A 19,014-nucleotide genomic window follows, 5' to 3' on the forward strand; every position below is an offset into this window, starting at 1 on the left:
CTACCATGTTGTTGTCATGTTGTGTTGCTATCATGTTGTTGTCATGTGGTGTTGCTACCATGCTGTGTTTTCATGTGTTGCTGCCATGCTGTGTTGTTGTATTAAGTCTCTCTTTACGTTTTGTTCTATATTTTTCTTTTATTTTAATCCCAGCCCCTGTCCCCGCAGGAGGCCTTTTGGTTGGCCGTCATTGTAAATAAGAATTTGTTCTGAACTGACTTGCCTAGTTCAATAAAGGTTAAATAAAATAAAATACAAAAAGTGTAAAGACACATACCTTGCTAGGCTACTAAAATGTCGCAGTCTGGCTTCGATTTTTAAAGTTTGAAAATGAATAACCAAAAATAAAAACCTGCAACAAAATACCATGCAAAGGATAAACATTTAGGCCTATTACAGCAACATTAGAGCAGTAGCCTAGGCTGGCGACTCTACTACAATACATTATGAGTGGGTCCAGCTAGAGATGCAGGTGTCATTTGGTTAGCTAGCAAGAAATGTGAATCGTTATCCACAGTTAGCATATCTCTTAGCTGTCAATCAAATATATTTGAAGTCAATCAAATGGGCGGGCGGGCATGCAGGCAGGCAAGTTCCCATTCATTTGTCAAAACGTGGGTTGGGACAAGCGTGCATTGGCAGGCAAGTTGCATAAGGACGAGCAGGCTACTTTTCCCCATCGTTTCAGTACAATTATTTACAGCCAACTAGCTGAAAAAGATTTGAGAGAGATTTTATCTAATGTTACCTCATTAGAGGTAACTGTAATTGAAATAGATTTTTTTTTGGGGGGGGGTTGTATTATTTGATTTACACAACATGCCTACCACTTTGAGGATGCAAATATTTTTTGTGAAACAATTAAGAAATAAGACAAAAAAAAACAGAAAACTTGAGCATGCATAACTATTCACCCCCCAAAGTCAACACTTTGTAGAGCCACCTGTTGCAGCAATTACAGCTGCGAGTCTCTTGGGGTATGTCTCTATAAGCTTGGCACATCTAGCCACTGGGACTTTTGCCCATTCTTCAAGGCAAAACTGCTCCGGCTCCTTCAAATTGGATGGGTTTCGCTGATGTACAGCAATCTTTAAGTCATACCCCAGATTCTCAATTGGATTGAGGTCTGGGTTTCGACTAGGTCATTCCAAGACATTTAAATGTTTCCCCTTAACCTGTTATGGATAGCGGGCAGTATTTTCACGGCCGGATAAAAAACGTACCCGATTTAATCTGATTATTACTCCTGCCCAGAAACTATGCATATAATTATTAGCTTTGGATAGAAAACACTCCAAAGTTTCTAAAATTGTTTGAATGGTGTCTGTGAGTATAACAGAACTCATATGGCAGGCAAAAACCTGAGAAGATTCCTTACAGGAAGTGCCCTCTCTGACCATTTCTTGGCCTTCTACACTCTCTTTATTGAAAACTGAGGATCTCTGCTGTAACGTGACACTTCCTACGGCTCCCATAGGCTCTCAGAAAGCGGCAAAATGGTGAATGATGCCTTTGGAGCCCCTGTCTGAAAAACAGTAGCGCATTTGGATAGTGGTCGATCTGAGAACAATGAGACTGGGGGCGCGTGCACGAGAAGACTCCATGTTTTTATTTTCAGTCTTTGAACGAAAACAACGACTCCCGGTCGGAATATTATCGCTTTTTTACGAGAAAAATCGCATAAAAATTGATTTTAAACAGCGTTTGACATGCTTCGAAGTACGGTAATGGAATATTTTGACATTTTTTGTCACGAAACGCGTCGGGCGAATCACCCTTCGTCACCCTTCGGATAGTGTCTTGAACGCACAACAAAACGCCGCTATTTGGATATAACTATGGATTATTTGGAACCAAACCAACATTTGTTATTGAAGTAGAAGCCCTGGGAGTGCATTCTGACGAAGAACAGCAAAGGTAATCCAATTTTTCTTATAGTATATCTGAGTTTGGTGAGGGCAAAACTTGGTGGGTGTCAAAATAGCTAGCCCGTGATGGCGAGCTATCTACTCAGAATATTGCAAAATGTGCTTTCACCGAAAAGCTATTTTAAAATCGGACATAGCGATTGCATAAAGGAGTTCTGTATCTATAATTCTTAAAATAATTGTTATATTTTTTGTGAACGTTTATCGTGAGTAGTTTAGTAAATTCACCGGAAGTTTCGGTGGGTATGCTAGTTCTGAACGTCACATGCTAATGTAAAAAGCTGTTTTTTGATATAAATATGAACTTGATTGAACAAAACATGCATGTATTGTATAACATAATGTCCTAGGAGTGTCATCTGATGAAGATCATCAAAGGTTAGTGCTGCATTTAGCTGTGGTTTTGTTTTTTGTGACATTATATGCTAGCTTGAAAAATGGGTGTCTGATTATTTCTGGCTGGGTACTCTGCTGACATAATCTAATGTTATGCTTTCGCTGTAAAGCCTTTTTGAAATCGGACAGTGTGGTTAGATAAAGGAGAGTCTTGTCTTTTAAAATGGTGTAAAATAGTCATATGTTTGAAAAATTGAAGTTTTCGGATTTTCGAGGACTTTGTATTTCGCGCCACGCCCATCATTGGATATTGGAGCAGGTGTTCCGCTAGCGGAACGTCTAGATGTAAGAGGTTAAACCACTCGAGTGTTGCTTTAGCAGTATGCTTAGGGTCATTGTCCTGCTGGAAGGTGAACCTCCGTCCCAGTCTGAAATCTCCAGAAGACTGAAAGAGGTTTCCATCAAGAATTTCCCTGTATTTAGCATCATCCATCATTCCTTCAATTCTGACCAGTTTCCCAGTCCCTGCCGATGAAAAACATCCGCACAGCATGAAGCTGCCTCCACCATACTTCACTGTTGGGATGCGGTTCTCGGGGTGATGAGAGGTGTTGGGTTTGCACCAGACATAGCATTTTCCTTGATGGCCAAAAAGCTAAATCTTAGTCTCATCTGACCAAAGTACCTTCTTCCATATGTTTGCGGAGTCTCCCAGATGCCTTTTGGCGAACACCAAACGTGTTTGCTTATTTTTTTCTTTAAGCATCAGCTTTTTTCTGGCCACTTTTCCGTAAAGCCCAGCTCTGTGGAGTGTACGGCTTTAAAGTGGTCCTATGGACAGATACTCCAATCTCCGCTGTGAAGCTTTGCAGCTCCTTCAGGGTTATCTTACGTCTCTCTGTTGCCTCTCTGATTAATGCCCTCCTTGCCTGCTCTGTGAGTTTTGGTGGGCAGCCCTCTCTTGACAGGTTTGTTGTGGTGCCATATTCTTTCAATTTTTTTATAATGGATTTAATGGTGCTCCGTGGGATGTTCAAAGTTTCGGATATTTTTTTATAACCCAACCCTGATCTGTACTTCTCCACAACTTTGTCCCTGACCTGACCTACTTGGTCTTCGTGGTACCGCTTGCTTAGTGGTGTTGCAGACTCTGGGGCCTTTCAGAACAAGTGTATATATACTGAGATCATGTGACAGATCATGTGACACTTAGATTGCAAACAGGTGGACTTCATTTAAATAATTATGTGACTTATGAAGGTAATTGGTTGCCCCAGATCTTATTTAGGGGCTTCACAGCAAAGGGGGTGAATACATATACACGGACCACTTTTCAGTTTTTTCTGTTTTTATATTTTTTTCATTTCACTTCACCAATTTGGACTATTTTGTGTATGTCCATTATATGAAATCCAAATAAATCAAAAAATTCTGCACTGTATCTTCCTCTATATTTTTTACTACAAAACATAGAAGTGTGCCATTGTATGTAGTCATTGCGTGCTGTGAATATGAGACTAAATACTTCATATTTTACTACTTTGATACACATAAGTCCCAATACATTTGGTCCCTAAAACGGGGGGGACTATATACAAGAAGTGCTGTCATTTCTAAATGGTTCACCTGTGGTCATTGTACCATTTCAAATGCAAAGTGCTGGAGTATAGAGCCAAAACAACCAAAAATGTGTCACTGTCCCAATACTTTGAGCACCATATGGTGCTGGAGATGATGAATATGAAGTTGAACATTTTTGAAATTTCCCTTTAAAGTATTTTCATTTATTTTTGCATTTTAGATTGTGAAGCACATTTACAAATTACAAACAAGCCTAATATATATATATATATATATACTGCTCAAAAAAATAAAGGGAACACTTAAAGTATATATATATATATGCTAAAGGTAACACTTAAACAACACATCCTAGATCTGAATGAAAGAAATAATCTTATTAAATACTTTTTTCTTTACATAGTTGAATGTGCTGACAACAAAATCACACAAAAATAATCAATGGAAATCCAATTTATCAACCCATGGAGGTCTGGAATTGGAGTCACACTCAAAATTAAAGTGGAAAACCACACTACAAGCTGATCCAACTTTGATGTAATGTCCTTAAAACAAGTCAAAATGAGGCTCAGTAGTGTGTGTGGCCTCCACGTGCCTGTATGACCTCCCTACAATGCCTGGGCATGCTCCTGATGAGGTGGTGGATGGTCTCCTGAGGGATCTCCTCCCAGACCTGGACTAAAGCATCCGCCAACTCCTGGACAGTCTGTGGTGCAATGTGGCGTTGGTGGATGGAGCGAGACATGATGTCCCAGATGTGCTCAATTGGATTCAGGTCTGGGGAACGGGCGGGCCAGTCCATAGCATCAATGTCTTCCTCTTGCAGGAACTGCTGACACACTCCAGCCACATGAGGTCTAGCATTGTCTTGCATTAGGAGGAACCCAGGGCCAACCGCACCAGCATATGGTCTCACAAGGGGTCTGAGGATCTCATCTCGGTACCTAATGGCAGTCAGGCTACCTCTGGCGAGCACATGGAGGGTTGTGCGGCCCCCCAAAGAAATGCCACCCCACACCATGACTGACCCATCGCCAAACCGGTCATGCTGGAGGATGTTGCAGGCAGCAGAACGTTCTCCACGGTGTCTCCAGACTCTGTCACGTCTGTCACGTGCTCAGTGTGAACCTGCTTTCATCTGTGAAGAGCACAGAGCGCCAGTGGCGAATTTGCCAATCTTGGTGTTCTCTGGCAAATGCCAAATGTCCTGCACGGTGTTGGGCTGTAAGCACAACCCCCACCTGTGGACGTCGGGCCCTCATACCACCCTCATGAAGTCTGTTTCTGACTGTTTGAGCAGACACATGCACATTTGTGGCCTGCTGGAGGTCATTTTGAAGGGCTCTGGCAGTGCTTCTCCTGCTCCTCCTTGCACAAAGGCGGAGGTAGCGGTCCTGCTGCTGGGTTGTTGCCCTCCTACGGTCTCCTCCACGTCTCCTGATGTACTGGCCTGTCTCCTGGTAGCGCCTCCATGCTCTGGACACTACGCTGACAGACACAGCAAACCTTCTTGCCATAGCTCGCATTAATGTGCCATCCTGGATGAGCTGCACTACCTGAGCCACTTGTGTGGGTTGTAGACTCCATCTCATGCTACCACTAGAGTGAAAGCACCGCCAGCATTCAAAAGTGACCAAAACATCAGCCAGGAAGCATAGGAACTGAGAAGTGGTCTGTGGTCCCCACCTGCAGAACCACTCCTTTATTGGGGGTGCCTTGCTAATTGCCTATAATTTCCACCTGTTGTCTATTCCATTTGCACAACAGCATGTGAAATTTATTGTCAATCAGTGTTGCTTCCTAAGTGGACAGTTTGATTTCACAGAAGTGTGATTGACTTGGAGTTACATTGTGTTGTTTAAGTGTTCCCTTTATTTTTTTGAGCAGTGTATATATATATACAGTTGAAGTCGGGAGTTTACATACACCTAGGTTGGAGTCATTAAAACTCATTTTTCAACCACTCCACAAATTTCTTGTTAACAAACTATAGTTTTGGCAAGTCGGTTAGGACATCTACTTTGTGCATGACACAGGTAATTTTTCCAACAATTGTTTACAGACAGATTATTTCACTTATAATTCACTGTATCACAATTCCAGTGGGTCAGAAGTTAACATACACTAAATTGACTGTGCCTTTAAACAGCTTGGAAAAATCCAGAAAATGATGTCATGGCTTTAGAAGCTTCTGATATGCTAACTGACAATATTTGAGTCAAATGGAGGTATACCTGTGGATGTATTTCAAGGCCTACCTTCAAACTCAGTGCCTCTTTGCTTGACATCATGGGAAAATCAAAAGAAATCAGCCAAAACCTCCACAAATCTGGTTCATCCTTGGGAGCAATTTTCAAATGCCTGAAGGTACCACATTCATCTGTCCAAACAATAGTACACAAGTATAAACACCATGGGACCACGCAGCCGTCATACCGCTCAGGAAGGAGACGAGTTCTGTCTCCTAGAGATGAACGTACTTGGGTGCGAATAGTGCAAATCAATCCCAGAACAACAGCAAAGGACCTTGTGAAGATGATGGAGCAAACCCTATATTGCCATAACCTGAAAGGCCGCTCAGCAAGGAAGAAGCCACTACTCCAAAACCGCCATAAAAAAAGCCAGATTATGGTTTGCAACTGCACAAAGATCGTACTTTTTGGAGAAATGTCCTCTGGTCTGATGAAACAAAAATAGAACTCTTTGGCTATAATGACCATTGTTATGTTTGAAGGAAAAAGGGGGATGCTTGCAAGCCGAAGAACACCATCCCAACCATGAAGCACGTGGGTGGCAGCATCATGTTGTGGGGGTGCTTTGCTGCAGGAGGGACTGGTGCACTTCACAAAATAGATGGCATAATGAGGGAGGAAAATTATGTGGATATATTGAAGCAACATCTCAAGACATCAGTCAGGAAGTTAAAGCTTGGTCGCAAATGGGTCTTCCAAATGGACAATGACCCCAAGCATACTTCCAAAGTTGTGACAAAATGGCTTAAGGACAACAAAGTCAAGGTATTGGAGTGGCCATCACAAAGCCCTGACCTCAATCCTATAGAAAAGTTGTGGGCAGAACTGAAAAAACGTGTGCGAGCAAGGAGGCCTACAAACCTGACTCAGTTACACCAGCTCTGTCAGGAGGAATGGGCCAGAATTCACCCAACTTATTGTGGGAAGCTTGTGGAAGGCTACCAGAAACGTTTGACCCAAGTTAGACAATTTAAGGGCAATGCTACCAAATACAAACTGAGTGTACATAAACTTCTGACCCACAGGGAATGTGATGAAAGAAATAAAAGCTGAAATAAATAATTCTCTAAACTATAATTCTGACATATCACATTCTTAAAATAAAGTGGTGATCCTAACTGACCTAAAACAGGGAATTTTAACTAGGATTAAATGTAAGGAATTGTGAAAAAACTGAGTTTAAATGTATTTGGCTAAGGTGTATGTAAACTTCCGACTTCAACTGTACATTGTTTGAAGTACAATTGACCAACATACAGTAGCTACCGTAGAAGCTGTAAAACCTTGGTAGAGCATGGGTGGAATAGGCATTGTGGTGCTCATGTGAATTTCCATTCTCTTTAGACTAGTTTAAACATAGTTTTGTTGTTTTTCATTTCTATGGTTTTAAAACCCAGAAGGTGATTTTCATTAAAGGTACAAACACCGGTCCGTTTTTCAAAAATGCCTGGTAGGCTACTTAGGTATCATAGCGGAGCTGTGCTTAATATGAGCAGCTGAGAAATAAATAAAACAGGACTTATTTCCCTCTACACATCAACCGCTGTTTTGAGGGGTTCTCACTGCCAGACAGTTGATTTCCTGTCCAAACTCTGTATGCCATGGGCTCTCCAACCTTGTTCCTGCAGCTAACCAGTGAGAAACCAAAGGCAAATACGTTCAGGAACATTGATAGTAACATGTATTCATAACGAAACATATTTCACTAAACTGTTGACAGCCCCTCTGAGTGCACGAGAACGGAAAATAAAGGAGAGAGAGAGGAGGAGATGGTGAGATATCCTGTAGAGCTAAAGGTGTAATTTAATGTGTCAGCCTATTAATTATGAAAACATTAAACAAATCCCTATTACTAGGCTATTCAAAATCAAAATACAAATTCACTAGAATTGTTAGCTAACAGTACGTCGCCCTGCACAATCAATGAACCAAAAGCATGGCCTGGGGCTATACGTCCTCTCCCAGATTCGTGGATAGACATTGTGGAGCGTAGCATAAGGTAAACCGGTCCATAATGATATATCCACAGTCAAAAGATGATTACTCAAATGTGTTTAATTTTGGAGTCTAGACTAAACCAATTATGTATGAAAGGCATCTTAAACCAGTTTAGTTGTATGTTTCTCTGCCGTGCGTAATATGCAGTAGGCTATGTATTGTATAACGGCACAATCATAATTTTAATTCGGTTTATTTTCGGCTTGGGCTCCATAAGCCTATGCTCCAACATGCATATCTCTTAAATAATTATGAATAGATCCACCATTGAGTACAAAAACAACACTTGTTACAGAATATTTTACATTGAAATAACATCTGTTTTCCCTAACAACAGTGGTGAAACTAACCAATACACATTTTAGTGCTGTTTTTATTTCTTCATTCTGTGCTGCGACTCTTGCTGTATTTTATTATTATTTATTTTTTTGAAGGAATCATCGCCTGTGAAAGCGCTGTCCGTTTTGTTGTGTTAGGCTGTGAAACAACATTAAAACAACCACGTTCTCCACTCTGTTTCAACCTGTTGTCAAACTTCTTTCTTCAAATTGTTCATCACAGCGAAGGGTGAGTTTTAAAAGCACGATACCGCTTTGATGAAAAGGTGTTTGATGTGATTTTAGATTGCATTTTCATTTCCGTCAGATTGGTTAGAGGAACAATAGAGCCCTGAGCACCAGGCCGTTAGGACCTGATGGAGGGGCAATAGAGCCCTGAGTACCAGGCCATTAGCACCTGATGGAGGACAATAGAGCCCTGAGTACCAGGCCATTAGGACCTAATGGAGGGACAACAGAGCCCTGAGTACCAGGCCATTAGAACCTGATGGAGGGACAATAGAGCCCTGAGTACCAGGCCATTAGCACCTGATGGAGGGACAATAGAGCCCTGAGTACCAGGTCATTAGGACCTGATGGAGGGACAATAGAGCTCTGAGTACCAGGCCATTAGGCCCTGATGGAGGGACAATAGAGTCCTGAGTACCAGGCCATTAGCACCTGATGGAGGGACAATAGAGCCCTGAGTACCAGGCCATTAGGACCTGATGGGGGGACAATAGAGCCCTGAGTACCAGGTCATTAGGACCTGATGGAGGGACAATAGAGCTCTGAGTACCAGGCCATTAGGACCTGATGGAGGGACAATAGAGCCCTGAGTACCAGGCCATTAGGACCTGATGGAGGGACAATAGAGCCCTGAGTACCAGGCCTTTAGGACCTGATGGAGGGACAATAGAACCCTGAGTACCAGGCCATTAGGACCGGATGTTCGTTAGCAAGTTGTGTATTACCAACACATGTCCAGAATGCATAAGAGGAGATTAAACATGAACTCAACGGTCACGTGTAATTTTACTGCGGTCGTGACTCATGACTTCTGGCGTGGCGATAATACAGTCACCGTAACAACCGTAGGAACCGCAATAATGTATATTCTGAAGCACATTCCTGAGCATTTACCCTATAGAAAAGTCCCAGGTATATTAGAAGAAAAAAAAGAAGTTTTAGCATGTGAATTACAGTGCCGCGAGTGATAACATTTTAGTATACGACGCCCAGCGTTGCTAGAGGCACACGGGACCATTACTCACCCTCTGTTGAGGGTCCAGGTATATTTTGGTGTAGAACAGCTGGTCGTCATCGTTCTCGTGAAGGTTCCACTGCTCTACGAGCTTGTTCACATACGGGGCGTAGCCCATGATGCCTAGGGGTTCAAAACAGACAGAGTTAAAAAAACAGATTGAGTTAAAAAAAAATGTGGGTCCTATAAAACAAAGTATTGGGGTGATTATGCTGTAGTATGGGGTGTACTGTGGGTGATTATGCTGTAGTATGGGGTGTACTGTGGGTGATTATGCTGTAGTATGGGGTGTACTGTGGGTCATTATGCTGTAGTATGGGGTGTACTGTGGGTGATTATGCTGTAGTATGGGGTGTACTGTGGGTCATTATGCTGTAGTATGGGGTGAACTGTGGGTGATTATGCTGTAGTATGGGGTGAACTGTGGGTCATTATGCTGTAGTATGGGGTGAACTGTGGGTCATTATGCTGTAGTATGGGGTGAACTGTGGGTCATTATGCTGTAGTATAGGGTGAACTGTGGGTCATTATGCTGTAGTATGGGGTGAACTGTGGGTGATTATGCTGTAGTATGGGGTGAACTGTGGGTCATTATGCTGTAGTATGGGGTGAACTGTGGGTCATTATGCTGTAGTATGGGGTGAACTGTGGGTCATTATGCTGTAGTATGGGGTGAACTGTGGGTCATTATGCTGTAGTATGGGGTGAACTGTGGGTCATTATGCTGTAGTATGGGGTGAACTGTGGGTGATTATGCTGTAGTATGGGGTGAACTGTGGGTCATTATGCTGTAGTATGGGGTGAACTGTGGGTGATTATGCTGTAGTATGGGGTGAACTGTGGGTCATTGTGCTGTAGTATGGGGTGAACTGTGGGTCATTATGCTGTAGTATGGGGTGAACTGTGGGTCATTATGCTGTAGTATGGGGTGAACTGTGGGTGATTATGCTGTAGTATGGGGTGAACTGTGGGTCATTATGCTGTAGTATGGGGTGAACTGTGGGTCATTGTGCTGTAGTATGGGGTGAACTGTGGGTCATTGTGCTGTAGTATGGGGTGAACTGTGGGTGATTATGCTGTAGTATGGGGTGAACTGTGGGTCATTATGCTGTAGTATGGGGTGAACTGTGGGTCATTGTGCTGTAGTATGGGGTGAACTGTGGGTCATTATGCTGTAGTATGGGGTGAACTGTGGGTCATTGTGCTGTAGTATGGGGTGAACTGTGGGTCATTATGCTGTAGTATGGGGTGAACTGTGGGTGATTATGCTGTAGTATGGGGTGAACTGTGGGTGATTATGCTGTAGTATGGGGTGAACTGTGGGTCATTATGCTGTAGTATGGGGTGAACTGTGGGTCATTATGCTGTAGTATGGGGTGAACTGTGGGTGATTATGCTGTAGTATGGGGTGAACTGTGGGTCATTATGCTGTAGTATGGGGTGAACTGTGGGTCATTATGCTGTAGTATGGGGTGAACTGTGGGTCATTGTGCTGTAGTATGGGGTGAACTGTGGGTGATTGTGCTGTAGTATGGGGTGAACTGTGGGTGATTATGCTGTAGTATGGGGTGAACTGTGGGTGATTATGCTGTAGTATGGGGTGAACTGTGGGTGATTATGCTGTAGTATGGGGTGAACTGTGGGTGATTATGCTGTAGTATGGGGTGAACTGTGGGTGATTATGCTGTAGTATGGGGTGAACTGTGGGTCATTGTGCTGTAGTATGGGGTGAACTGTGGGTGATTATGCTGTAGTATGGGGTGAACTGTGGGTCATTGTGCTGTAGTATGGGGTGTACTGTGGGTCATTATGCTGTAGTATGGGGTGTACTGTGGGTCATTATGCTGTAGTATGGGGTGAACTGTGGGTGACTGTGCTGTAGTATACACTGAGTATACTGGTTGGGTCATGGACTGCCGAAAGCGTTTCACAGGGATGCTGGTCCATGTTGACTCCAATGCTTCCCACTGTTGTGTCAAGTTGGCTGAATGGTCCACCACCACCCAAGGGACATTCTTGATACACACGGGAAATTGTTGTACGTGAAAAATTCAACAGTTATTGAGACCGGTGCGCCTGGCACCTACTACCATTTCCTTTTTAAAAAGGCACGTAAATATTTAGTCTTGCCCGTTCACCGTTCAATGACACACCTACATAATCAATTGTCTCAAGGCTTAAAAATTAATCTTTAACTTGTCTCCTCCCCCTTTTCATCTACACTGATTGAAGTGGATTTAACAAGTCACATCAATCATGGATCGTAGCTTTCAGCTGGATTCACTTGGTCAGTCTGTGTCATGGAAAAGAACAGGTGTTCTTTACGTTTTGTATACCCGGCGGTCGTCACGGTTATATCTTCTCATGTAACCATGACGACCTCTGGTCCTTTTTATCTTCCAGATCTCTTTTCTCAAGCGTATTTGATCACAGTCGTTGGTCCTGAATCCATCATTAAACTATCCTCCACTGAAGAACAAATATTACTATCCTCTAGAATGGCTTGACGTGCAGATGAAAATCTGCCCCCGGGCTACGGAGGAGACAAAATACTTCCGGTAAAAAAATCACATACTGTGTATGTATAGATGAAGACTGGTTATGTCATACGGTATATGGTTCAATGCGGATGGATATAGCTTTAGCTTCAAACTGTGTGCTAAAGAGAGTGATGAAAGCAATACACTATGTGTCACGTCCTGACCAGTATAAGGGGTTATTTGTTATTGTAGTTTGGTCAGGACATGGCAGAGGGGTATTTGTTGTACATGTTTTTGGTTATGTGTTTATATAGAGGGTTATTTTGTGTAGAGTGTTTCTGGGTTTAGTGGTGTATCTATGTAGAAAGGGTATTTGATTTAAGTGGTTCGGGGTTTATTAGATATGTATCTATGTAAGATGGGGTGTTTGATTTAGGTGTTCCGGGTTGTTGGGTAATGTTCTTGTATTGTATTTCTAGGGGGCTGGTCTAGTGTTGTATTTCTTTGTGTTGGCCTGGTGTGGCTCTCAATCAGGAACAGCTGTACATCGTTGTTGCTGATTGAGAGTCATACTTAGGTAGCCCTGTTTTCACCTGTTAGATTGTGGGAGATTGTGCTTGTTTAGCTGTGTGCCTGACAAGACTGTCCAGTTCATTTTGTATACGTTTATTGTGTTTCCCTTTTTCACCAAATAAAAAGAAGAAGAGTATATATTTTCCCGCTGCGTCTTGGTCTTTACCCTACGACACCCGTGACACTATGGCATCTGATTATGGAGAGTTTTACCAATCCTCGATAGCAGCATCTTTCGTTGTGGAGAGTCTTTGACTCCACAAACACTACTATGGAACCTGTTGCAAATATTACAGCATTAGATCAGGACCTAAACACTAAACATAGTATTTACAGGAATCATCGTTCCAGGCAGACTTTGCGTGGCCTTTAACCAGTTAGCCTACTGTCAATGTGGTGTCTCTTCCATAAATTATAAAGATTATGCATTTAGTTTTCTCCAGAATCTGTCATGTAGCAAGACAATGATCCAAAACACACAATAAAGTATACATGAAAATGGCCATAAAGCAACAAATTTGACGTTTTGGAATGGCCTAGTCCGGACCAAAATGCCAGTCGAGATGTTGTGGCAGGACTTGAAACGAGCAGTTCATGCTTGAAACCCCACAGATGTTGCTGAGTTAAAGCAGTTCTGCATGGAAGATTTGGCCAAAAATTCCTCCACAGCGAGGTGAGAGGCTGATCAACAACTACAGGAAGTGTTTGGTTGCTGTCATTGCAGCTAAAGGTGGAACAACCAGGTATTGAGTGTAAAGGGACAAATACTTTCTCACACAGGGGAATTTGGGGTTGCATAACTTTGTTCATGAAATAAATTAAATAAGTATCGTCATTGATGTGTTATTTCTCTAATATTCAGTTTTGGATGAACATCTGATAACATTTAGTCAAAGAAATATGCCAAAGTAGAGTACATTTGAAAGGGTCAAATACTTTTTCACAGCATTCTACATATTCTACATATCAATCAGAAGTAAAATATTTTTTTCCAGAAGCATGCACACTGCACACATTTTTCATATGGGTAACCACATAAAACCAATTAATCAAATAAGCTATATAAACCAAAGTATGTGGACACCACTACAAATGAGTGGATTCGGCTATTTCAGCCACACCCATGTATAAAATCGGGCACACAGACATACAATCTCCAAAGACAAACATTGACAGTATAATGGCCTTATTGAAGAGTTCAGTGACTTTCAACGTGGCACCGTCATAGGATGTCACCTTTCCAACAAGTCAGTTCGTCAAATTTCTGCCCTGCTAGAGCTGCCCCCGGTCAACTGTAAGTGCTGTTATTCTGAAGTGGAAACGTCTAGGAGCAACAACGGCTCAGCCGCTAAGTGGTAGGATACAGAAGCCCACAGAACGGGGCCGCAGAGTGCTGAAGAGCGTAGCACGTAAAAATCATCGGTCCTCGGTTGAAAGACTCACTGCCGAGTACTATACTGCCTCTGGAAGCAACAAGAACTGTTCGTCTGGAGCTTAAGCCTAAGATCACCATGCACAATGCCAAGTGTCGGCTGGAGTGGTGTAAAGCTCGCCGCGGGGAGATGGTTTGTCGAGATCGGTGTGGAAGAACTTGACTGGCATGCACAGAGCCCTGACCTCAACCCCATTGAACACCTTTGGGATGAATGTGAACGCCGACTGCGAGCCAGTCCTAATCACCCAACATCAGTGCCTGACCTCACTAACGCTCTTGTGGAGCAAGTCCCCGCAGCAATGTTCCAACATCTAGTGGAAAGCCTTCCCAGAAGAGTGGAGGCTGTTATAGCAGCAATGTTCCAACATCTAGTGGAAAGCCTTCCCAGAAGAGTGGAGGCTGTTATAGCAGCAATGTTCCAACATCTAGTGGAAAGCCTTCCCAGAAGAGGGGAGGCTGTTATAGCAGCAAAGGGGGAACCAACTCTATATTAATGCCCATGATTTTGGAATGAGATGTTGGACGAGCAGGTGTCCACATACTTTTGGTCGTGTAGTGTATAAAGCCACATGACCACATCTACTGGGGAACCAAGTCAAGCGTCCTGGTGAAAACGATGGTCTTTACTCTAAACTCACCCCTCTCTTGACTCCAAACACACCCCTCTCCTGTCCTGTCCTGACTCAACCTCACCCCTCTCCTGTCCTGTCCTGACTCTAACCTCACCCCTCTCCTGTCCTGACTCAACCTCACCCCACTCCTGTCCTGACTCTACCTCACCCCACTCCTGTCCTGTCCTGACTCAACCTCACCCCTCTCCTGTCCTGACTCAAACTCACCCCTCTCCTGTCCTGACTCAAACTCACCCCTCTCCTGCTCTGACTCAACCTCACCCCTCTCCTGTCCTGACTCAACCTCACCCCTCTCCTGTCCTGTCCTGACTCAAACTCACCCCTCTCCTGTCCTGACTCAAACTCACCCCTCTCCTGCTCTGACTCAACCTCACCCCTCTCCTGTCCTGACTCAACCTCACCCCTCTCCTGTCCTGTCCTGACTCAACCTCACCCCTCTCCTGTCCTGACTCAACCTCACCCCTCTCCTGTCCTGACTCAAACTCACCCCTCTCCTGTCCTGTCCTGACTCTACCACACCCCTCTCCTGTCCTGTCCTGACTGTACCTCACCACTCTCCTTTCCTGTCCTGACTCAACCTCACCCCTTCCCTGTCCTGACTCTACCTCACCCCTCTCCTGCTCTGACTCTGACCTCACCCATCTCCTGTCCTGTCCTGACTCAACCTCACCCCTCTCCTGTCCTGACTCAACCTCACCCCTCTCCTGTCCTGACTCAACCTCACCCCTCTCCTGCTCTGACTCTAACCTCACCTGCTCTGACTCTAAACTAACCCCTCTCCTGTCATACCATTCCCCAAACAAACCAAGGTTGCACCTCTCCGTGACACTCCAGACCAGGTCCAAATAAAATAGAACAGAGACAGACAGCAGGACCTGTCCCTGTTAGTTAGGTCCCTGGGTGATGTGGTTAGTTTGGCCCCTGGGTGATGTGGGCCGGCAGCCTGCCCTCTCCTGGCCTCAGAGACACAAACACAACCTGTAATTTGTTGCAGAGTACGGCCCACGGGGGGGGGGGGGGACCAAGACAAATAAACATGTCAACTTAATGACAGCCATGCACTAGAAGCTGCTATCAAGCTACAGGCTTTATAGAGGCCAGGCTGAGAGGGGACTACAGGAAACAACAATAATCAACCGTTCTAAATAAAAATAGCAGTAGGATGTTTCCACACTACACAGCAATCATCATAACACAGTTCTGAATGTAAGGGGGTAAGTCAGCAGGATTGTCCTCTTATTGGTCTACTGGAGGTGATGAATGAGATGCAGAAGACCTGCAGTTTAGCCGAATCATCAGAATGACCTACTGTCCTCCAGACAGGAAAGACCTGGGTGACGTCCCAGTGCCCCGTCGTGAAGTTTACAGAGAAAACACATTCTCTATTGTTTGTATTCTCTCTACATGAACACACAATCTCTGTGTGTGTTGTCCTTCCTCTACGAGCGATCAGTGTTGACACAGAAGAGCAGTGTCTTTCAGGAACGGTGACAAAAGTTAGAGCCACGTCAAGTGCTATCGTTCAAAGAACTGACCTCATTCTTGATTTGTGAGTTCTATGAGTTCTCCTAAACTCTGGGCTGTAGAGGGATGACCTATGAGTTCTCCTAAACTCTGGGCTGTAGAGGGATGACCTATGAGTTCTCCTAAACTCTGGGCTGTAGAGGGACGACCTATGAGTTCTCCTAAACTCTGGGCTGTAGAGGGACGACCTATGAGTTGTCCTAAACTCTGGCCTGTAGAGGGACGACCTATGAGTTTTCCTAAACTCTGGGCTGTAGAGGGACGACCTATGAGTTCTCCTAAAATCTGGGCTGTAGAGGGATGACCTATGAGTTCTCCTAAACTCTGGGCTGTAGAGGGATGACCAATGAGTTATCTTAAACTCTGGGCTGTAGAGGGACGACCTATGAGTTCTCCTAAACTCTGGGTTGTAGGGGAATCCCCTACGAGTTATCCGAGGTCCTCTAACTCTGAGCTGTAGAGGGTTTCTAAACTCTGGGGGGTAGAGGAATCACCTATGAGTTCTTCTAAACTGGGCTGTAGAGGAATGATCTTGGAGTTATTTTTGTTATTTTTGTAAATTAAAGAGTGACCATCGGGTTATTGGTCACCTCCCCTGACCAAGGCCCTTCTCCCCCGATTGCTAAGTTTGGTCGGGCAGCCAGCTCTAGGAAGAGTGTTGGTGGTTCCAAACTTCTTTGATTTAAGAATGATGGAGGCCACTATGTTCCTGGGGACATTCAATGCTGAATAATTTTTTTGGGCCCCCTTCTCCCCAGATATGTGCCTCAACACAATCCTACGGACAATTCCTTCGACCTCATGGCTTGGTTTTTGCTCCGACATGCCCTGTCAACTTAGGGACCTTATATAGACAGGTGTGTGCCTTTCCAAATCATGTCCAATCAATTGAATTTACCACAGGTGGACTCCAATCAAGTTGTAGAAACATCTCAAGGATGATCAATGGAAACAGGATGCACCTGAGCTCAATTTCGAGTTCCATAGCAAAGGGTCTTTAAACTTACGTAAATAGGGTATTTCTGTTTTTTTGCAAACATTTCTAAAAACCTGTTTTCACTTTATCATTATGGGGTGTGTAGATTGCTGAGGAATTGTTTTTAATTAAAACAATTTTAGAATAAGGCTGTAACGTAACAAAACGTGGAAAAAGTCAAGGGGTCTGAATAATTTCCAAAGGGACTGTAAGTAGTGTTTCGTTCAAGGCAACTTGGAACCTTGGGACTTTTCCGGCATGGAAACTCGTTGTAGAAAGAAGAGGTTTTGAGTTTCCTACTTGGAAAGTATCAGAATCAATCAAAAGGAAGTTCTATGCAAAAACAAAAACATACGCACATTTTTAACTAGGAGGTTCAGAGTTTCTGAGTTGTCTTAAACACGTCATCGGGTCTAACAGTCATGTCGCTCCGAACTGCACATGTGCAGGACATCAAATCAAAGACTGTCCAATCAAAAAAGTTGTTTTTGATAAAAAATGTTTCAGTTTGTCATTTTCACGAGGTTGCAGTAATGAACGTTTCAGCTACTCAAGACATTCTCACGAGGTTGCAGTAATGAACGTTTCAGCTACTCAAGACATTCTCACGAGGTTGCAGTAATGAACGTTTCAGCTACTCAAGACATTCTCACAAGGTTGCAGTAATGAACGTTTCAGCTACTCAAGACATTCTCACGAGGTTGCAGTAATGAACGTTTCAGCTACTCAAGACATTCTCACGAGGTTGCAGTAATGAACGTTTCAGCTACTCAAGACATTCTCACGAGGTTGCAGTAATGAACGTTTCAGCTACTCAAGACATTCTCACGAGGTTGCAGTAATGAACGTTTCAGCTACTCAAGACATTCTCACGAGGTTGCAGTAATGAACGTTTCAGCTACTCAAGACATTCTCACGAGGTTGCAGTAATGAACGTTTCAGCTACTCAAGACATTCTCACGAGGTTGCAGTAATGAACGTTTCAGCTACTCAAGACATTCTCACGAGGTTGCAGTAATGAACGTTTCAGCTACTCAAGACATTCTCACGAGGTTGCAGTAATGAACGTTTCAGCTACTCAAGACATTCTCACGAGGTTGCAGTAATGAACGTTTCAGCTACTCAAGACATTCTCAAATCTGGGGTTTGTCTTCAGATTTCAAGAAAATGAACAAACTAAGGATACATTTTTCATTTCTCCCATTGACTTGCCAAACCCCAAACCCCGGTTTGGTCTGTCGAGTCTGCTTCACGAAGCTGTCCCGGAAGTATCGCAATGTTGGGCCTCTAAGGTTTAGAAACTCTGTGATGACAGTGTTCTGGACCCACCTCCTGAGTTGAGGAAGCGCTTGCCGCTGCGGACGGACGGGTATTTGTCCTGTAGGCGTTTATCAGGCCAGATCAAACCCTCGGCAGCAAACAGGACCTTGTGATTGGCTTCCTGGAACTTCCTCAGTATCTCCTCTGGTCCCGCTGCGAAGATAAGATCATAACTGGCGAGCGAGAAGAAGGGGGGTAGAGTGAGAAAGAGAAGGAGAGAGAGGGTAGAGGGAGAAGAGAGAAGGGGTAGAGAGAGAAGAGAGAGAGGGTAGAGAGAGAAGAGAGAGGGGTAAAGAGAGAGGGTAGAGAGAGAAGAGAGAGAGGGTAGAGAGAGAAGAGAGAGAGAAAAGAGAGGGTAGAGAGAGAAGAGAGAGAGGGTAGAGAGAGGAGAGAGAACA

At 43.8% G+C, this 19,014-nt stretch overlaps 1 protein-coding gene across 1 annotated transcript in view; it reads right to left on the reverse strand.

The window, feature by feature from the left end:
• The window catches only part of LOC115188029 (procollagen-lysine,2-oxoglutarate 5-dioxygenase 2), a gene marked incomplete at its 5' end in the record, with an annotated part of 51,079 nt that extends 32,290 nt beyond the window's left edge, over positions 1 to 18,789 (reverse strand). The window contains 2 exon segments of the mRNA XM_029747067.1: positions 9,687 to 9,799; positions 18,626 to 18,789. Coding sequence (XP_029602927.1) covers positions 9,687 to 9,799; positions 18,626 to 18,789 — 277 coding nt within the window.
• Positions 18,790 to 19,014: the final 225 nt, after the last annotated feature.

This window comes from Salmo trutta, unplaced genomic scaffold (assembly GCF_901001165.1).
Source record: "Salmo trutta unplaced genomic scaffold, fSalTru1.1, whole genome shotgun sequence".
NCBI classification, from domain to species: Eukaryota; Metazoa; Chordata; class Actinopteri; order Salmoniformes; family Salmonidae; genus Salmo; species Salmo trutta.